The sequence below is a fragment of the Anguilla rostrata genome, chromosome 1, assembly GCF_018555375.3.
Source record: "Anguilla rostrata isolate EN2019 chromosome 1, ASM1855537v3, whole genome shotgun sequence".
NCBI lineage: Eukaryota > Metazoa > Chordata > Actinopteri > Anguilliformes > Anguillidae > Anguilla > Anguilla rostrata.
In genome coordinates this window covers 4,007,270-4,026,070 of record NC_057933.1, presented here as the reverse complement: position 1 = coordinate 4,026,070, position 18,801 = coordinate 4,007,270, and the positions used below count along the sequence as shown (strand labels likewise).

At 48.2% G+C, this 18,801-nt stretch overlaps 1 protein-coding gene across 1 annotated transcript in view; it reads left to right on the top strand.

The window, feature by feature from the left end:
* The window catches only part of LOC135234749 (mannosyl-oligosaccharide 1,2-alpha-mannosidase IA), a 218,319-nt gene extending 213,082 nt beyond the window's left edge, over nucleotides 1–5,237 (top strand). The window contains exons 12-13 of the mRNA XM_064299681.1: nucleotides 1,071–1,186; nucleotides 2,837–5,237. Of these exons, the coding sequence (XP_064155751.1) occupies nucleotides 1,071–1,186; nucleotides 2,837–2,969 (249 nt within the window). The 3' untranslated portion in view covers nucleotides 2,970–5,237. The remainder of the gene's footprint in view (nucleotides 1–1,070; nucleotides 1,187–2,836) is intronic.
* The last annotated feature ends 13,564 nt before the right edge of the window (nucleotides 5,238–18,801 follow it).

Below are 18,801 nucleotides of genomic sequence, written 5' to 3'. Positions count from 1 at the left end.
GATGCGTTTGATACTCGTTTAGCAGGCTGAGGAGATATTTAATGCAGAAAAAAGAATTCATCATCTCTCAAGTGGTCGACACGCTGTCATTACTGACAGAGGTGGCAAATAACCCCGTTAGTGGGACTTTTCACACTGTTTTACTAAATTAATATTTGGCTAATAATAATTAGAGTATGTTTTTGTTCTCTCTCTTCTCAGAAATTCACCTCGCTTTCCTGCAGATAACAGTCTGTTTTGCACATGCCTGCTTCCAGCGTAGCTCAGAATGAGAAACCCTTACAGTAAAGAAGTGTGATTTTGATTTATTAATTCAACGATAAATGTGCAAATATATTGCGAAATATATTGTGAAGTGTTGCCGTATATATTTTATGATTATTTACAGTACTTATTTCCATAAATACATCCATCCATTACCTTTACCCGCTTTTCCTGGGCAGACCCGCAGGAGGTGCTGGAGCCTATCCCAGCATGCATTGGGCGAGAGGCAGAAAAAGACAAACTTTCGCTATTATTTGTTAGCCAAACTTAAAGACTGTTGTTGATTGAATCCCAGTCTGACTCATTCTCTCAGTCGCACGGTTAGTCTTTCAGACGCTCTGGGGGTTGACTGAGCGAAAGGCTTCCCTGAAGTAATGACAGAGCCTTTGTTTTATCACCCGACGGAGGAGAAGAAGAAGGAGAGACAAGCTCATGACAGCCTCTCCACATGCCACCCGTCCTAGTTACCTCCCAAACAGCCAATCACGCGACTCAACTGCACGTCTCACCCACGGAGTTATGGGAGTCAGCTCCCCTGTTTAATTCCATCAGTTCAGAATATGAATGAAAAATTCACACAATTCACAAAATTGAAAATTTGCTCGTTAATTTTTACATGGAGGATTTTTCAATGACTGAATTAAGTTTCCTGAAACAGTGCTGTCGTTTTCCCGACTGAAAAACCCCCCAACCTTTTCATCCTGCGTCTCCTGTTATCTCTCAGTTCTGACTGTCATTTCCCTTTTTTCGTGTGATGTTTTTAATGTTTTTTTTTTTTCCCCGGTTTGAAACGCTGCCCCCTGCAGGCCCTGGAGCGCCACTGCCGCGTGGAGGCGGGCTTCTCCGGCATCAGGGACGTGTACGCCGCCTCGGCGAGCCACGACAACATGCAGCAGAGCTTCTTCCTGTCCGAGACGCTCAAGTGAGTGCGAGCGAGCGTCCCCGAGCCGGCCGCGATGATGCCGATGGCGGCGGTAACCGTGGTGACGGCGGCGGTGCCGGTGGTGACCGCGGCGATGGCGGGATTCATCGCGCGCGGGTTCTCTGGCTCCTTTCTTCTCCGGGGGGGGGGGGGGGGGGGGGGGGGAGGGGAGGGGGGGGGGGGGCGCGGTGACAGCGGTAACCGCGGCGATGGCGGGATTCACACGCGGAGTCCTGTTCAGTTGGTTGTTGTTGTTGGGTCTCCTAGTAACGCACTCCGGCTGTCCCAACTGTCACTTTGGCCCTTTTATACAGAGCATCTGACAGTTCAATTCAGCCATCTTAATAACGAAAGACATAAAGATGTAGGCCTGTATTCAATCAGCATTTGTCCTTTACTTTTGTCTTGAGAATAAAGGCAATTTTGTTTTGTTTTTTTTTTCTATTGAGGGCAGATGTTGATTGAATACAGAGAAGAGTGTGTATCTTAAGAGAAAAGGCTGGCATGTGCAGGATAGCACTTTACTCACAGGCATGTGTTCAATCCACATTTGTCCATAAGTTTTGCATTCAAGTGCATTTTTTATTTTTCAAATAACAAACACAGCTTGGCGGGGTTCATTTCTGAAGATTGATGAACTTGCTGAGCTGTGCGTGCGTGAAGAAGGTGGAAAAAAACAAGCGCTCACTCTTTAATTTAAATTTGAATTGCCGTTAAAGGACAGATGTTGATTTAATTCGGGGTCGTAATTAATTCAGGTCAGGTGTAATTATCCTTGACGTGTGAGTGCGACTCATTAAATCAAGAGTATAAGAAGGTTTAATGACCCGATCGCGTCGTGCAGCCTGCCTAGGCTGGTTATTTTCACCAGTAGTCTTGGGTTCGACTACCCTGTTCCTAATGTTCCGAGCATCACAGTCCCCAATCCAGACCGCCTAAATTGCTTCTCCATTAAGTCTGTTATTTACCATTATGCTCTGGGCTGTACAGCTAACATTACAGAGGGGAACTGATGGAGGCAGATGGGGGAACTGCTGAGATAACTGTACCCCGGCAACATGTGTGAATGGACGAGACCTGGGCAAAACAAAGGCTTGTTTCTGTGATATTATTGCATATTTTATATTCCTCTCCTCAGGGGTCATAAGTATGTCATTCCAGAATTTCACTTTAATATTGTGTTTTTTTTTTGTTTCTCTCTCTCTCTGTCTCTCTCTCTCGCTCCCTCCCTCACTCCTCTCTCTCTCTCTCTGGCTCTCCTTCTCTCTCCCCCCTTTCTCTCTCCCTCTCTTTCCCCTCCCTCTCTCCTCTCTCTCCCTCCCTCTCTCCCTCTCTCCCTCTCTCTCTCCTTCCCTCACTCTCTCCCTCTCTCCCCTCTCCCTCCTCTCTCTCTCCCTCTCTTCCCCCTCTCCCCCCTCCCTCCCCTCTCTCTCTCTCCCTCTCTCTCCTCCCCCCTCCCTCTCTTCCTCCCCTCCCTCTCTCCTCTCTCTCTCTTCCTCTCTTCCCTCCTCTGTCTCCCTTCCTCTCTCCCTCTCTCTCTCCTTCCCTCCCTCTCTCCCTCTCTCTCTCCTCCCCCTCTCTCTCTTCCTCCCCTCCCTCTCTCCCCCCCTCCCTCCCTCTCCCCCCCTCCTCTCTCTGGTCTGGGTGCAGGTATCTGTACCTGTTGTTTTCGGATGACGAGCTGCTGTCGCTGGAGGACTGGGTGTTTAATACGGAAGCTCACCCTCTGCCCGTCATTCGCCGGGGCTGCTTACAGGAGCAGGAGGAGACCCCACCCCAATAGCACCGCCTGACCACACACACGCGCACACACACACACACACGCACACACAGACACGCGCACACACACACACGCGCACACACACACACACGCGCACACACAGACACGCGCACACACAGACACGCGCAGACACACACACACGCGCACACACAGACACGCGCAGACACACACACACACTCTCACACATACACACACACACATACACACGCACACACGCACACATACACACGCACACACACACACACACACACACACTCACACATATGCGCACACACACACATACACACATAAACACTGACACGTGCAGACACACACATGCACACAGACACGCACACACACACGCGCAGACACACACGCACACACACACACACACACAGACACGTATGCAAGCGCACACACACACATACAGACACATAAGCACACAGACACACACACACACACACAGACACATAAGCACACACACATACACAGACACACACACATAAGCACAGACGCACACACACACACAGACACATAAGCACACACACTTACACACAGACACGTACGCACACAGACACACACGCACACACACGCACACACACACACAGACACATAAGCACACACACTTACACACACACACACACACACACACACACACACACACACACACACGCGCACACACACACACACACACACACACACACACACACACACCATGGGCCAATGCCGCTGAGGCACTCCTGACTCTCAGCTCAGTTCCGGTGGCGGGCCCCGTGGCATTGCTGTGATTGTATGTTCCGGAGCAGGGACGTATCGCTGTTGCCTCGGAAACACGCGAACACGCCCGAGCATCTTTTTTTTTTTTCTGTGGACAATCAGACAAGTATGACTTTCAAAAAAAAAAAAAAAAAAAAAACAAATGAGAGAGAGAGAGAGAGAGAAAAAACCAACAACAACAAAAAGCACCTTTTTTTCTTTCCTTCTTTCCTCTGTGAGGAAAAAAAAAAATGAAATTTAAAAAAGCAGCCGCCAGTCCTGGCTGGGTTTGCTGAATTTTTGGGCCATATTTTGCGAGAGAGAGAGAAAAACCACTGCGCTTTGTTTTGAGGCTGACTGCAGTACACACGCTGTTATTTCCACTTTATTTTCACTTCTTAATTTTTCAGGCTTGATATTTTCCTAGTGCTGACCCCTTGACCAAAGGCTTTTAATTGCTGTTTTAATTGTCCCTGTAATCCCTTAGCAACTTATTATACTTCTCTTATCACTTGTTTTATTATTTTTGTTTTTTTGTTTTGTTTTAATGGGGTATGCTCTTTCAGAGTGTTGGGTGGCAGGTTTACTTCGAGAGAGTAAATTATGAACGTATGATTAAATGTATAGATACTGTATAAAAGTATATATAAATATATAACTTCTAATGCTCAAGATCATTTTTTTTTAAACAAGGTTTATACTGTGTCTCCTTGGGAACAGGACGACTGAATGATTTTTATTTTTTTTTTAAGGAGAGGTGGAAGAAAAGGAAAGGGGTGTAGTTTGTGCGTTTATTTTCACGCGCAGTTGGGCTTTCTTCCTTCCGCCTGAGTAACTACGCCCGCTGTGTGGCACGAGCGCGCGCAGCAGGAAATTCTTTAAAAGCCGCATTTTACCAGCTGATTGTCACGTGCTGGAAGACCGTTACCCCGAGTGCCCTGGACCGGCGAGTTCCGAAAAAAAATAAAACCAGGGACTTCCCGTTTTTTTACTTTCGGAAAGACCCTGGTAAAGACCGCGATGTTAAGATGTCAACCCGTCGTCAATGCAGTCGACGGTTCTTTTGAAAACCTCCGTGGTGAATGTGAACAGAGCATATTTTATATTTTGTCTTTTTTATTTTAAATACTGCATCTGTGAGTTATGGAAATAAGATGGAAGGTGTTTGTACATACGTGGAAGGATGCGACCTCTCCCTGTTACGAACTTTTCCCTGAACTTTTTTTAATCAATTCATTTTTGTTTTGTTTTATTTTTCACTTCTTGTAATTCTCTCCTTAATTTGATTTGTTTTCTTATATTTTTTCAGTTTCTTTCCGTTTTAATTTCAATTTTTTAATTTTTAATTTTTTTGCTTCCCTCAGGTGTTTATGTAAAAAAAAGAAAAATGTTACATTTTGGAATTTGAATTATAGTTATGGTAACTATTAATTATTGTTATTAATTATGCTTATTGTTCATTTTGACCAATCTTTAATTGTTGAATATTTTCAAATACTGGTAAAGACCTGTGCAAATTTGTACATTTCAAAACAACAGCTGTGGTCTGGCTTGTTCTTTTTCCTCCTGAGTTCTCTTCTGATTTCTGTGCCTATTAAACAGGCAGCCGCAGAACGAGAAATACTGCATTTGAGTTGCTGTGCTTCCATTAGAATGACACAGGCAATTTGCCTCGAAAAACAAAATCACAACGCTATACGTGTACAGAACACCCAAAAAGTATTCCTCGATAGATGTTTTTTTTTTTTTTCTGGCCAAAGTGGTGGCATCGCATTATGGTTTTAGTGTGCCGTACTGCGGTGAGTGAGAACTAGCACAAGAAAATGGTGCAATTTGCCTGTTTTAGTTTTTTTTTTTTGGTTGTTTTTTTTTATTCCATAAATGACTCAACATGCATTTCAACCAGCTATTTTGCGGCTTCTCAAAAAAAAGTACACTTCGCAAAAAGTGCTTGTGAAAGACCCAGCGGCTTTTCATAAACATCTTAACTCTCATTTTAAGTGCACAATGCTCACACATACTTCAGGCACATCACCCGAAAATCCTGAATCTGTTACCTGAGTCACATAAATTCCCTCTACTGGACACAGGCAGTAGATAAAAGGTCATTCAAGGTCAGGTGGGCAGCCACAGTCTGTCAGGATGTTCAGCCGTATCCTGGCCATTCCCCCCCCCATTGTAGGACAATTGATCCGAGCTGAAGTCAGAGAACAATATTCCAGGCTTTGTCATGTACAAACTTACTGGCAGCATCCATTGGTGGTTATCAGTTAGTAGTGAAACATCACGGAGGATGCATGTTAGATACCTTCTGAGAATGTTCTGAATCAAAGAATTAAAACGGCAGATTTCACTTAGAAGTTGAAATGGTAAGAACAAACAAACAAGTCTGGCCGTTTCTGCAATGTCATTTGTGACTTAAAGAAAAGACCAGGATTAGCTGGTAAATATGGCTACTTTCCCCTGGTGCACAAGTTAATCTGTCGCAAGGACGGAGTGCGTGCCTCGCTTCCCCAAACTGAGCTCCTCCGGGACAGGGTCCCCATCCCAGCTGTGTGCTGGTGTTGCCAGATGGGCGAGCGAGCCGTCCTTTAAAATGGCCATCCTCCAGGAACCAGGTGTGCTCAGGTAAAAAATGCCACCTTTGCTCTCGTCCCCTCCTCCCTTCAGACCATCTCAGGTGACACTTTAACCTATTAGAAGTTCTTCTGGTCCCTGGTTCAGTCCAGCTACCTGGGGAACGCGATCGTACCCCTCCCTCTCCCATTTCTCTCCCTTCCTCTCTCTCTCTCTCACTCTCACTCTCACTCGGTCCTTAAACAACAATGCAGACACCTACTCATCTACGAGTCACAGGAGATCAATAGCCTGAAAACCTGCCCTCATCTCTCCTCACCCTCTCTCCATGTCTCCATCCTTTTCTCTCTCTCATCCCCTCTCCCTCCCTCTCTCCATCTGTCCCTCCATCCCTCTCTCTCTCCCCTCGCTCTCTCTCTCTCTCTCTTTTTGTGTGCATTGCAACGCTGTCTGGATTCGGTTCAACTGGCAAAAAAAAGTGCCCAAGTCTCACCATCATCCACACACTGCGGGCCGTCAAATAGCTAAGAGCGAATTGAAACTGAGCCCAACTGTGCCATCTGTATGCCCTCCTCCCTCCTTCCCCCAACACCCCTGTGCCCTTATCCTCGCCATGGCGACCCCCAACACACCTGTACCCTTATCCTCGCCATGGCGACCCCCAACACCCCTGTACCCTTATCCTCGCCATGGCGACCCCCAACACCCCTGTACCCTTATCCTCGCCATGGCGACCCCCAACACCCCTGTACCCTTATCCTCGCCATGGTGACCCCCAACACCCCTGTACCCTTATCCTCGCCATGGTGACCCCCAACACCCCTGTACCCTTATCCTCGCCATGGCGACCCCCAACACCCCTGTACCCTTATCCTCGCCATGGCGACCCCCAACACCCCTGTCCCCTTATCCTCGCCATGGCGACCGGTCTAAGCTGCCCCGCCTTTATTAGCGGAGGTGTCGCGGCGCGACCCCCCCGTGACCCCCCCCCCGCCCGCGGGGTGTCTGGGTGCCGCAGCGCAAGTGACACGCGCGGGATAAAATTAGCTTAGAGATGCGCGGGAGGGCACCAGACCCAACCCCCCCCGACTGACCCCCCCCCCTCAGAACTCCTGCTCTTATCTGAGCCCAGCAGTGGCGGTACTGCTGCAGCTATTGCGGGGGGAAAAAAACCCAAAAATAACAGTGATTATCTCTCCCTGTGCTTTAACTGTTCCCAGCTGTCCTTTTTTATTCATTTTTTACTTTGCCTACGATCTGGAGAAATGATCTCCTGGTATTTCCTCCATGGTAATGGATTCACACAGGGGCCACACAGGTTAAGCACTGAGCAAGGAAAGTGAACTTACCCCTATTATTATTATTATTATTATTACTACTACTACTGCTACTACTATTATTATTATTATTATTAGCTCAAAAACATGATTGTATAATTATAGTATTACAATATACCAGCCAAAAAAAGGCTTGCCCTTTTTAGGGAGCAGCCTATTGCACACCTTTTGTTTAATATGCTCAAACTGTCCTTCTCGAGCGCAGTGAGCTTCTTGAACTGTGAACCTCTCTGCTAATGGTCCTCGCTGCCGCCTGCCAAAATAGGTCGACTTCTGCCCTCGAACCCGGGGGTCGTTAGTGCTCAGCGAGCCGTGGCCAGAGCCGGTCGGTCTGAACCACCTGGCTGGACTGGCCCCGCAGGTGCAGCAGGTCCCGTTTCAGATTACCTGTCCGTGAGCGGACTTGAGTGGAGGGGGGGCGGGGATTCTCCGGGCGGCGCGGACGGGGATTCTCTGGGCTGGGCTGGCCGGAGGGTCATTTCAGTCCCGGTAATAAGTGCGCTGCCGTAACCTGTGTGATGAATTGCTTTCCCTCAGCGAGCTACACCACTTTAATTCTTTATTTAAGAGTGCTGATACAGACGCCAGTGGTCCGTGTTTTCACACATGCACACACACACACACACACGTGCATACACGCACACACAGACACACACACACATGCACGCACACATGCACGTGCACACACACACATGCATGCACACATGCACACGTGCACACATGCATATGCACACGCACATTCACGCACACACATAAGCAAGCACACACACTAATTCAGATTTGACACCTTAAGAACAATGACTGCATGTGCACCCTCAGTCTGGTGAGATCTGGCAGTAAACACGGCCATTTTCAGGAGATTCAACTCCGTGAGGTTCAGCGGTTAGCCGGGGAAAACCCGCCGGTGTGCCTGGACACACCTGGACACACCTGGACACACCTGGACACACCTGGGCACAGCTGGACACACCTGGACACACCTGGACACACCTGGGACCCAGCGTTAGCCACAGTGTGACCTCTCCCTTCCAGCCTCCATCTTTTCCACATTACATTCAGCTTCACTGTTGTTCTCATCAGAAACAAACCAGGAATAATAATAATAATAATAATAATATGGTGACGATGATTAGGCTTATTATATGCATATGTAATATTTCGTCTTATACTGATATAAATAAATAAACTTCCTGGATGAAACACAAAATGTGAGTGAAAATGAGACAGATGTATCATGAGAGCGATGGGAGTGTGAGGCTGAAGCAGTCTGGAGTAACACAGATGGCTGAAGTAAGCCACTGAGACTCAGGTGCCGGACTGGAGCGGACTCACGTCCACGGCAGACTGGATTTTATTAGGGGAAGGTTCCGGAATGCGCCTGTCTCTGCCTCGCGGCGTCCGTAAAGCCCGGATCGATGCTCCTCCACCAGTCCGGAAGAGATGAGTGCACGAGACTCCTTTTCGTCCAATAGGCTCGCAGCGATGAGCCCCCCCTGTGTCCAATCAGCCCCCAGTCCCGGCTGTCTCAGCAGGAAATCATTTCGCTTCATTTTCACTTTATTTAACCAGGAAAACCCCCCATTGAGATCAAAGTCTCTTTTCTCAAAGGGGGACCGGGGCGTAGAGAAACACAAAGACACCCGAAAAGACTGCTGACATTCAAGGTACAAACATCAAATGGGGGATGAGGCGGTGATGAAAGAGCAGAGCAGAGGTTAAAAGTAGGAGAATACTTCAGTCATCGAGTTATGAATTACAGGTCTAAAATTAGCAGTTGAAAGTATTTCGTCAAGTTTTGAGTCTTGGGTTCGAATCCTGGGCCAGGGCCTTTCTGTGTGGAGTTTGCATGTTCTCCCCGTGTCTGCATGGGTTTGCTCCAGGTATTCTGGTTTCCTCTCACAGTCCGAAGACATGCAGATTAGGCTGATTGGAGACTTGAAATTGCCCATAGGTACGAGTGTGTGAGTGAATGGTGTGTGTGCCCTGTGATAGACTGACTACCTGTCCAGGGTGTATTCCTGCCTCTCACCCAATGCATGCTGGGTCAGGCTCCAGCATTTCCCCAGAGTTTCTGCCTCTACTACGTGACCTGGCAGACAATTCCACACATCGACTGCTCTCCAACCTGAAAAAATTCTTCCTAACGTGTGTACGGAATTTACCTTTTTACTAATTTCCATTGATCTCCCCTTGTTTCTACTAACATAACTCAACCAGAAAAAACTCTTGTAGTTCACTTTGTTGATCCCCTTTATGAACTTATAAAAGCCTCGATGTTCTGTTTACCCAGGTAGGAGAAAAAAACAGCTTCTTCAGTGTTTCAGCGTGAAGCTCAAAACGAACTTTCTGAAACGCGTTTATTTGTTGTTTTTTTAAATTAAATTCGTTTGTTTTCCAACTGCCTGCAGATGTCGGGGTAGCATATTTACCTTAAGCGCTCGTTTGCCACAGTTTCAATTAAGCGAATAAAGCAAATTCTTTCCTCGCTGACTTTTGACAGAGGGGAGCCCCTGCATTTTATGGCACAATAAAATTTGCTGTGCTGTTTATGCAGGGGAACTTAATTACAAACCTAACTGATGCAGGCTTCCCAGAATAGGATGGGTTCCACCCACCAGGCAGAGAGAAAATGATTCTCTATAATTTTCAACATCAGACCTTTATTACGGTGAAAATTTAACAAAGCGATTTTTTCTTTTTTTCAATTTTGCCTTCTACTCAGTATAATTCATTTTCTTTCAGATGTATTCCTTAATCAAAAAGCGTGCACCGTTTGCTTTAGAGATTGCGTATGGATTAGAATGCGAGTAGTATATCTTATTGCAGACGTAATTGCATATTTTTTTCCTCCAAAAAGTCAGTGGGGACAGCAGTGGATTGTTCCCTCAGTTCATTTCAGTACAATTCAATTCATTTTCATTTGCATCACGCTTTTTTAACAGAGACATTGCCACGAAGACAGCTTTACTGAGAGGACACACAAAAGGGACAAACTGGCCAAAAACCAGACCCCCCCTGAACCCCCAATGAGGAGCAAGTGAGGGGGGGGGGAACTCCTCAAAGGGAAGAAGGGGGGGTGGGGGTGGCCTTCAGTGCAGTTCAGTGTGTGACCTCCAGGGGGTGTGTGGTGGGGGGGGGGGGTGTTCATACAGTGCAGAGGCAGAGATGCCTGTCCGTCTGAGCACAGGGGGAAATTGGCACGCTGGAAGCCACACAGTGAAGATAATCCCGCGTTCCTGGAGCCCATGTGCTCAGCGGAGGGGAAGAGACAGATGGAGGGGGTGGCGGGTGATGGGGAGGTGTTGGGGGGGTATAGGGGGGGTGGGGGGGGGTTCCGGAGCTCGGTGTAGTCGGACCGTTGGTGGCGTCGCGGCTCAGCTTATTGCCATTGTTATCAGCCTCTTGCAGCCGTCTCTCTCTCTCTCTCTCCCCATCACTCTCTCTTTCTATCTCTCTCCCCCCTCTATCACTCTCCCTCTCCCTCTATCTCTCCCTTTCTCTCTCTCCCCCTCTATCACTCTCTCTCTATCTCTCTCCCCCTCTCTCTCTCTCTCACTCGGAGTGCGTGCTCCCGTTTCCGCGGTTACGGTGACGAGAGCCAGAGGGTGCCATTTAAGGCGGGGGGAGGGTTGGGGTGGTGGAGGCTGTCTGAGCCAGCCCAGCGGCGGGAAGCCGTGAGGTGCGTGCCCTGAGGGCGACAGGTGAGCGCGACAGGTGTGTTTTCACACAGGTGCTCCATCCGGCCCCGCCCCCTCTCTGCGGCCGTGGCGGGCGAAGGCGCGGTAGAGCAGTTTGCCGCAGACGGGGCCGAGTTATTCAGCCACTTTCTCTCTCCCTTTCGTCTTTGTCGATCACGTTAAGACGTGACTCCATTGCTGAGCGGCTCGCTCGCCGACCCCTCTCCTCCATTTTGGCTCTGCTGTTTCACGGTTTGTTAAGCGCGGTAGTGACTCCGTTGCTGAGCCTCGCCTCCATTTTGGCTCTGCTGTTTCACGGTTTGTTAAGCGCGGTAGTGACTCCGTTGCTGAGCCTCGCCTCCATTTTGGCTCTGCTGTTTCACGGTTTGTTAAGCGCGGTAGTGACTCCGTTGCTGAGCCTCGCCTCCATTTTGGCTCTGCTGTTTCACGGGTTGTTAAGCGCGGTAATTTCCTCCCGGGGTCGAGCGGCACCATGGAAGCCGCGTGGCTTGCTCTCGGGTTCCGCGAGGTCGCTTTCTGATCGACGCCTGCTCGTTCTGTTCACGGTTTGTTCCCCCCTCCCCCCTTCTCCGTGCGGAAAAGAGGACATCAAATCACATGAAAAGGCACGCAGTTGCCGTGCCGATTGCTGTTAGCGGTGTAAAATAAGAACGTTAAAACAAATACATTTCTGGGTTTTGGCAAAGTGTGATGTACGGAGGGGTCAAAGGTCGTCCTCGAGGCTGACCCCCTGATTGGCTGGCTTTCGGGCGCTCGGTCTCCCACGCTGTTGTTTGGGCCCGAGAGTCACAGGTGTGAGACTCTTCCTCTGGTGGGCCTCGCTGGGAACACAAAGCCCTCCCCCTCCCCCGCCCCCTGCCACCCACCCAAGGTCACGGAGACATGCACCTATTCCTAACACCTATTTCAGCGAGCGGCGTGTTGCCGATACTAATAAAGGGTTGGGGGGATTAATGCTTTACTAATTCACACATCTGCTGATGCATAATCACACCGGCTCACTGTGCTGTGCCTCCTGAATTCAATATGGATGCCAGTCGCTGCTATTTGTAGCTTTCATTTGCACATTGGCGCATTATGAATAAAATAATTCCGCCTGCACGCGGATACTGTAAATCAGAGGTGTCCAGTCTTATCTGGAAAGGGTGTGGGTGTGGGTGCAGGTTTTTGTTTTAGCCCAGCACTACGGCACTAGATTTGAACTATTTAACTGTCTACAATCAAGATCTTGATGAGTAGAGTCTGGTGTCTTAGTGCTGGGCTGAAACAGGGAACCTACACCCAGACAGGCCCTTTACGGATAAGATTGGGCACCCCTGCTGTAGTTGTTTTATTCAGGCAAGGGGACATCACTAGGAAGAGGTCGATGGCGTTGCCAGATGGCTTGGTGTTCTGGAGGTAATTTTGGCGTGCTTCTGAACTATGGACTCGTAGAGGAGAACGTTGTGGACATAGCCACGGGTCAGCTCTTTGCTTCCTCAAACCAGAACTACCACTGCCCCTCTGCTGCCAACACCCCCCCACCCCCTACCCCCTAAATTTGTTTAGCATCGTGCCCCAAACAGACAGGCAACAGGCATCCAATCGATGACTGACTGCTTGTATTCCACATTGTGCACCTCGACGTGATCTTCCTCAGGCTATGATGTCATAGTTAGGATTGCTACTTGTGCATTCCGCTTCATGCCTGATGCCATTCAACACCAAACAGACCGTTATCCCCATTTCACCTTTATGAGTTGCAACTCCTTCAAAAATGTAACATTTCCTTAAATCGCTGATAATTCGATTCCAGTAACACGGTTATTTTGGCCAAATTCTAATTGCGATATTTCCCTTCCAGCTCAAGTGCTCACCCTTAATTAATTTAACCTTTTACTTTGATTAGGACGGAGCGAGCTAATGTTGTGACATTTAAGAGAGTGTTTGTGCAAAATTAAACCGGTTAAAAAAACACACGCCATAGCCGTCTTGTATTATACAGTTTTTTTTCTCTCTACTGACATTATTAGCAATTTACAGGTGATGTGTTTCGGAAAAACTCATTTCTATCAGCGCGTGCCACTCTGCCGTGTCTCATTCCTGAAATTAAGGTCAGTCACTTTCCCTGTGCATAGGCGTAGGTGTATAAATTCTTTGATGCAGTATTTTCTCAGAAGAAAATTAAGATCGTTTACCTTAGCATCAGAGTATCGTAAGGTGTGTAAACACTGCGCTACAGTTTCTCTCGCTGAAATGGAGGTTGTTCAATTTGCTTTTGATTATGATGTGTGTGAATGCTGTGCCGTAGTACCTCATTGCTGAAATGAAGCTCATTTACCTTTAACAGGAGGTACAGGAGGTATGAGTGTGTCAGTGTAGAGTCTTGAGTGTATTCACTGGGTTTAAAAAAAAAACATAGACAACACCCGGTCTCTAGCTGGTCTCAGATAGAGACCATCAGGTTGTACCGTCAGGCGGTCTGTGCTACCAGTGCTTTCTCTCAAGGTATGTTTAAAATGTGGGGGAGGGGTTGGGGGGTCACTGGGACTGTCATGCAGTTAACACCCTAGAGTCTGGGGATGGTGACGGGGTCAGATATCGAGGTTCAGGAGAAAGTACAGCGTCCAGATTTCGCCTCGCTGCAGATTCCTGCCAGATTTCGTTTTTTTGACGTGCAATTTTGAAAGCGCTCTTCTCGGCTGGCCCCTCGTTGCATCCACCATCGGCCGAGCTGAGCTCTTTTTGTGTTGCCTTGGTGCTGAGAAGCGTTGAGTGACAGGCCACGCCCTTTCTCCCATCTGTTTTTTAGCCAGAGGAAGCAGGGAGACCTCGTACATTGTTGTCATCATTTTACACAGACTTTGCGCTAAACTCAACGGGTAGGTCCGTGGCTCAGTCTCAGGTCCAACACACAAAAAGGGGCGACATAGCTCAGGAGGTAAGAGCGGTTGTCTGGCAGTCAGAGGGTTGCTGGTTCGATCCCCGCCCTGGGCATGTCGAAGTGTCCCTGAGCAAGACACCTAACCCCTAACTGCTCTGGCGAATGAGAGGCATCAATTGTAAAGCGCTTTGGATAAAAGCGCTATATAAATGCAGTCCATTTACCATATTACCAAAAAGAGGACCCTGAGTGGTGTGTCTTTCAGAGGCAGAGAGGTATGGGAGGAATGGTCTGGTGTAGGGGTGGCCAACCCAGTTCCCAGAGAGCCACAGGGCTTGCCGGTCTTTGTTTTTACTTTGCACTTAATCGATCGATTATAGCCGTTGATTACACAGTTAACTCACCTCACCTGGTTGCTTCAGTCTCAGTGGTTGCTGTATTTATGGTGAAAACAGAAAACCAGCAGAACCCTTGTGGCTCCCCAGGACCAGGGCTGGCCACCCCTGGGTCTGGTGCGTGGGCTCGTACTGGTTGGCTCCCGCCCGTGATCGTGTTTGATGGTTTATACTCGGGTTCAGTCAGAGCAGATAAACTGCAGAAATCAAACCCGCTCTGTGAGATCTGAGGGGGGGATTCGCGCGCTCTCAAAGTCACATTCAGGGTCTGCTAATGTCTCTCGCCTGACGCTGTAATTGATCTGTATCTGTACCGAACGGCCCAGAAGCTGCTCGTACAAGACGAGGAAAAAAAGATGATATATTACCAGAGAGAGAGAGAGAGAGAGCGGAAAAAAGAAAGAAAGAACGAAAGAGATGGAGAGAGAGAGAGAGAAAGAAAGAAAGAAAAAGAGATGGAGAGAGAGAGAAAGAAAGAGAGTGAGTGAGAGAGAGAGAGAGAGAGAGAAAATGAGAGAGAAATAATAATAGAATTACTTTAAGAGAATAGAGGCGTGGGGCAAATCTGCCTGAGTGATGAATGACTCATTTGTTTTGATAAAGGCCATATTTCACGGCCATATTTTGCGGCCACACTTCAGGCGCTCTCAGACAGATTTCTTTTTCATGCTGCCGGCAACAAAAAAAAAAATTAAAAAATGAAAAGAATATCTATAGGCGTAATTCCATTATGCACATGTCAGCTGTACTGAATCTGTTCTGATAAGGCTATGCAACCACACTTACTGCAGCCATGCAACCACAGTTACTGCAGCCATGCAACCACACTTACTGCACCCATGCAACCCCACTTACTGCACCCATGCAGCCCTACTTACTGCACCCATGCGACCCTACTTACTGCACCCAATCAACCCCACTTACTGCACCCATGCAGCCCCACTTACTGCCCCATGCAACCCTACTTACTGCACCTATGCAACCCTACTTATTGCACCCATGCAACCCTGCTTACTGCACCCATGCAACCCTATTTACTGCACCCATGCAACCCCACTTACTGCACCCAATCAACCCCACTTACTGCACCCAATCAACCCCACTTACTGCACCCATGCAACCCCACTTACTGCACCCATGCAGTCCCACTGACTGCACCCATGCAACCCCACTTACTGCACCCATGCAACCCCACTTACTGCACCCATGCAGTTCCACTGACTGCATCCATGCAACCCTATTTACTGCACCCATGCAGCCCTACTTACTGCACCCATGCAACCCCACTTACTGCACCCATGCAGTTCCACTGACTGCATCCATGCAACCCTATTTACTGCACCCATGCAACCCCACTTACTGCACCCAATCAACCCCACTTACTGCACCCATGCAGTTCCACTGACTGCACCCATGCAACCCTACTTACTGCACCCATGCAGTTCCACTGACTGCACCCATGCAGTTCCACTGACTGCACCCATGCAGTCCATGCAGCCACACTGCACCCATGCAACCCCACTACTGCACCCATAGTCAGTCCACATGACTGCACCCAGCCTTGACACCACTACTGACTTGCACCCATGCATTCCACTTACTGCACCCATGCAACCTACTTACTGCACCATGCAGTTCCACTGACTGCACCCATGCACAGTTTCACTGCACCTGCACCCATGCAGTTCCACTGACTGCATCCATGCAAGATTTCCACTGCTACTGTCACCCATGACACCATTACCACTGAACTCTGCACCATGCAGTTCACTGCTGACACCCATGCAGTTCCACCATCTTGCACCCATCAACCCTTAATCCCCTGATTGCCCCGCACCCAATGTACCCAGTCCAGTTGCCCTTTCACAAAATCAGGTTGGTAGCCTGTTAATAAGGATACTTCGTTCATTTCTAGTAAAGTCTGAATAATGAAAAGTTGACATCATCTTTTAATGCTGAATGTAGACCAATCCAGTACAATTTATAAATATCATACCGTATATTGGGTTGACCTTATACTACTTTGAAACATGTTTTAATTACTTCAAGAACTATTTGGTAACAACACAGTTTCCTAGCAACCACATGCAGTACTGTATGAAATGTGGCAGAGATATTTTTATTGTATAATTACATGGGTTTTGTGAATACACCCCTGATCCTGTCCTAACTTTACCTGCTTCATAATTCTTCCGTAACTGCGGTCTTACATAAACTCCAGTTTTGTAGCCATTGTAGCCATTCGCTACATTTCAAACGTGACACACCTCAACCACAGATCAACTGAAACCGTAACCGTAAGTCCCAAACTCTCTTTATTTTAATACGTAGTTAACGAATGCGAAATGGAAACGGCAGCTACACAGCACATCTTAGCAGCTGCGTGTTACCGTACTTATATATTCAAGTTCCGAGGAGCGGCGCTGAGAAAAAACGGAAACTTGTTCGGAAGTTCGGCCGAAAAGAAGAATCGCGAAGAGTCGCAAATTCTCGAGCTCCAATTTGAGAACCAAGAGCAAAGATTCCATCTGTTCTGGAAGGCATAACAGCAGCGACTTCCCCCCACCCCCCCCCCCCCCCCCCCGTAGCGAATGTATTTCAGCGCCGATTCTGAACCGGTGGTGTGAGCTCCCGCCTGAGCTGACGGGACGGGGCGCTGACAGCCGCGTTGGCGGAGTTAGCGGGCGCGGCGGGGCTCGGTTTTGTCTGGAGCTGAAACCACGGCGAGCTGTATACGGAGGGCCTGCTGTGCATGCGACCGGGGGGGGGGGGGGGAGGTGTGGGGGGGTGGGGGTGGGCGGGGGGGGGGGGCTGCGACTCCTGCGATTGCCTTGTGGCGGATTCCATGGCAACCTTCGAAGAAAAAAAAACAAAAAAAAAAACACTTATGAGGAAGACCGTATTGACGTTGTGCAGAATAGCCTTGGCTCTGCACAACGGCTCATTGGCCTGGATTCACTCAGGGTTCGTCCTTTACTTTTTCTTCTGCAATGAACGCGAGCATCGTTCTTGAGTTGTTCTCTTCACAGAAACGATGTTTATACATGAGTACATTGGCCAAGCGCAGTACAGAGTTTGTTGCTGTGACGTTTGAACTTAGGCCGAGTCGTGTTTGTGAAGAAAGTCAAATAGTTGCTTTTAATTGTGAATAGCTAAAGCTAAAGCTTCATTGTGGAGCTAAAGACAAATGTTTTTTGAATTCTGAATTCTGACGATAGTCTTATCTCCTACTGAACTTCTTCCCCATCACTGTGATATCGGGCAATGAATATTTGGCTGTACCAGACCATTGGCAGATCCAGGAGTTCAAATGGGGAGTGGGGGGGGGGTCAAGGGAAGGTGGGGTTCATCATCTTAAAGACTGCATATAGCAATATGTTCTCCTGATGAGCTGTCACTACAAAGGGGAGGAGAGGTCTGTCTGTAGTAAACTTGCCATCTAATGTGCTGCAAACCAAAATGCAGCATGACTCCCCTTGATCTAATACATCTGACTAACCTCAGGTGTTAATGTGCTTCAGGTGGAGTTTGTTGCTTTACTTTTATAGAGAAAGAGGCAGTGGGTCTGGGAGACATAGCGTGATTATACCATTGTGCCTGAGTGTTTTTGAAATTTTAATTAACTGAGTTTTTATCTGAGCCCAAATCGTGGCAGAAGGGTGAGACAACTGACAGACTCTCCTCCCGCCCCCCACCCCCTCACCCCCCCACCCGCGAACCTCCAGATTCCTGTCGCCCGGTTCGTTGGCTGCCACGCGCCGCCCTGCCGCGTCGTTCCCTGGCACGCGCTGGCATCCCCGGGTCACGCCCACCCCGTGCCCGCCCCTCGCTGTGCCATCCGTCTGTCCTCCGCACTTCTGCACCGATGATTTCATCAAACGGCCATTTACACTCAAACGCCTTTTTTTTTACTCCGCAAAATGCTCGACGTGAAATAAACTCCGTAGGCCTTTTTTTGTTGTTTTTTTTTTTTTTTTAAACATAGTGTTTTATTGACTGATAAATTCTGTGTTTTTTTTTCTTCCATTTTGTGGAAAATCGCTCGGTTCAGCAGACCGTCAAAAGGGTTTGGATTTGGTTTTTTTTTCTCTCTTCGAGTCACGACAATTGGATGACCTTCACCTTCCCATGGTTTTATTGGATCTGACAGACAAAGACCAGGACCAGAGATGGGTTTAAACAGTGATCTACAATCTTCATCCCAAATCCAGCTGGGTTAACCCAGCCCCC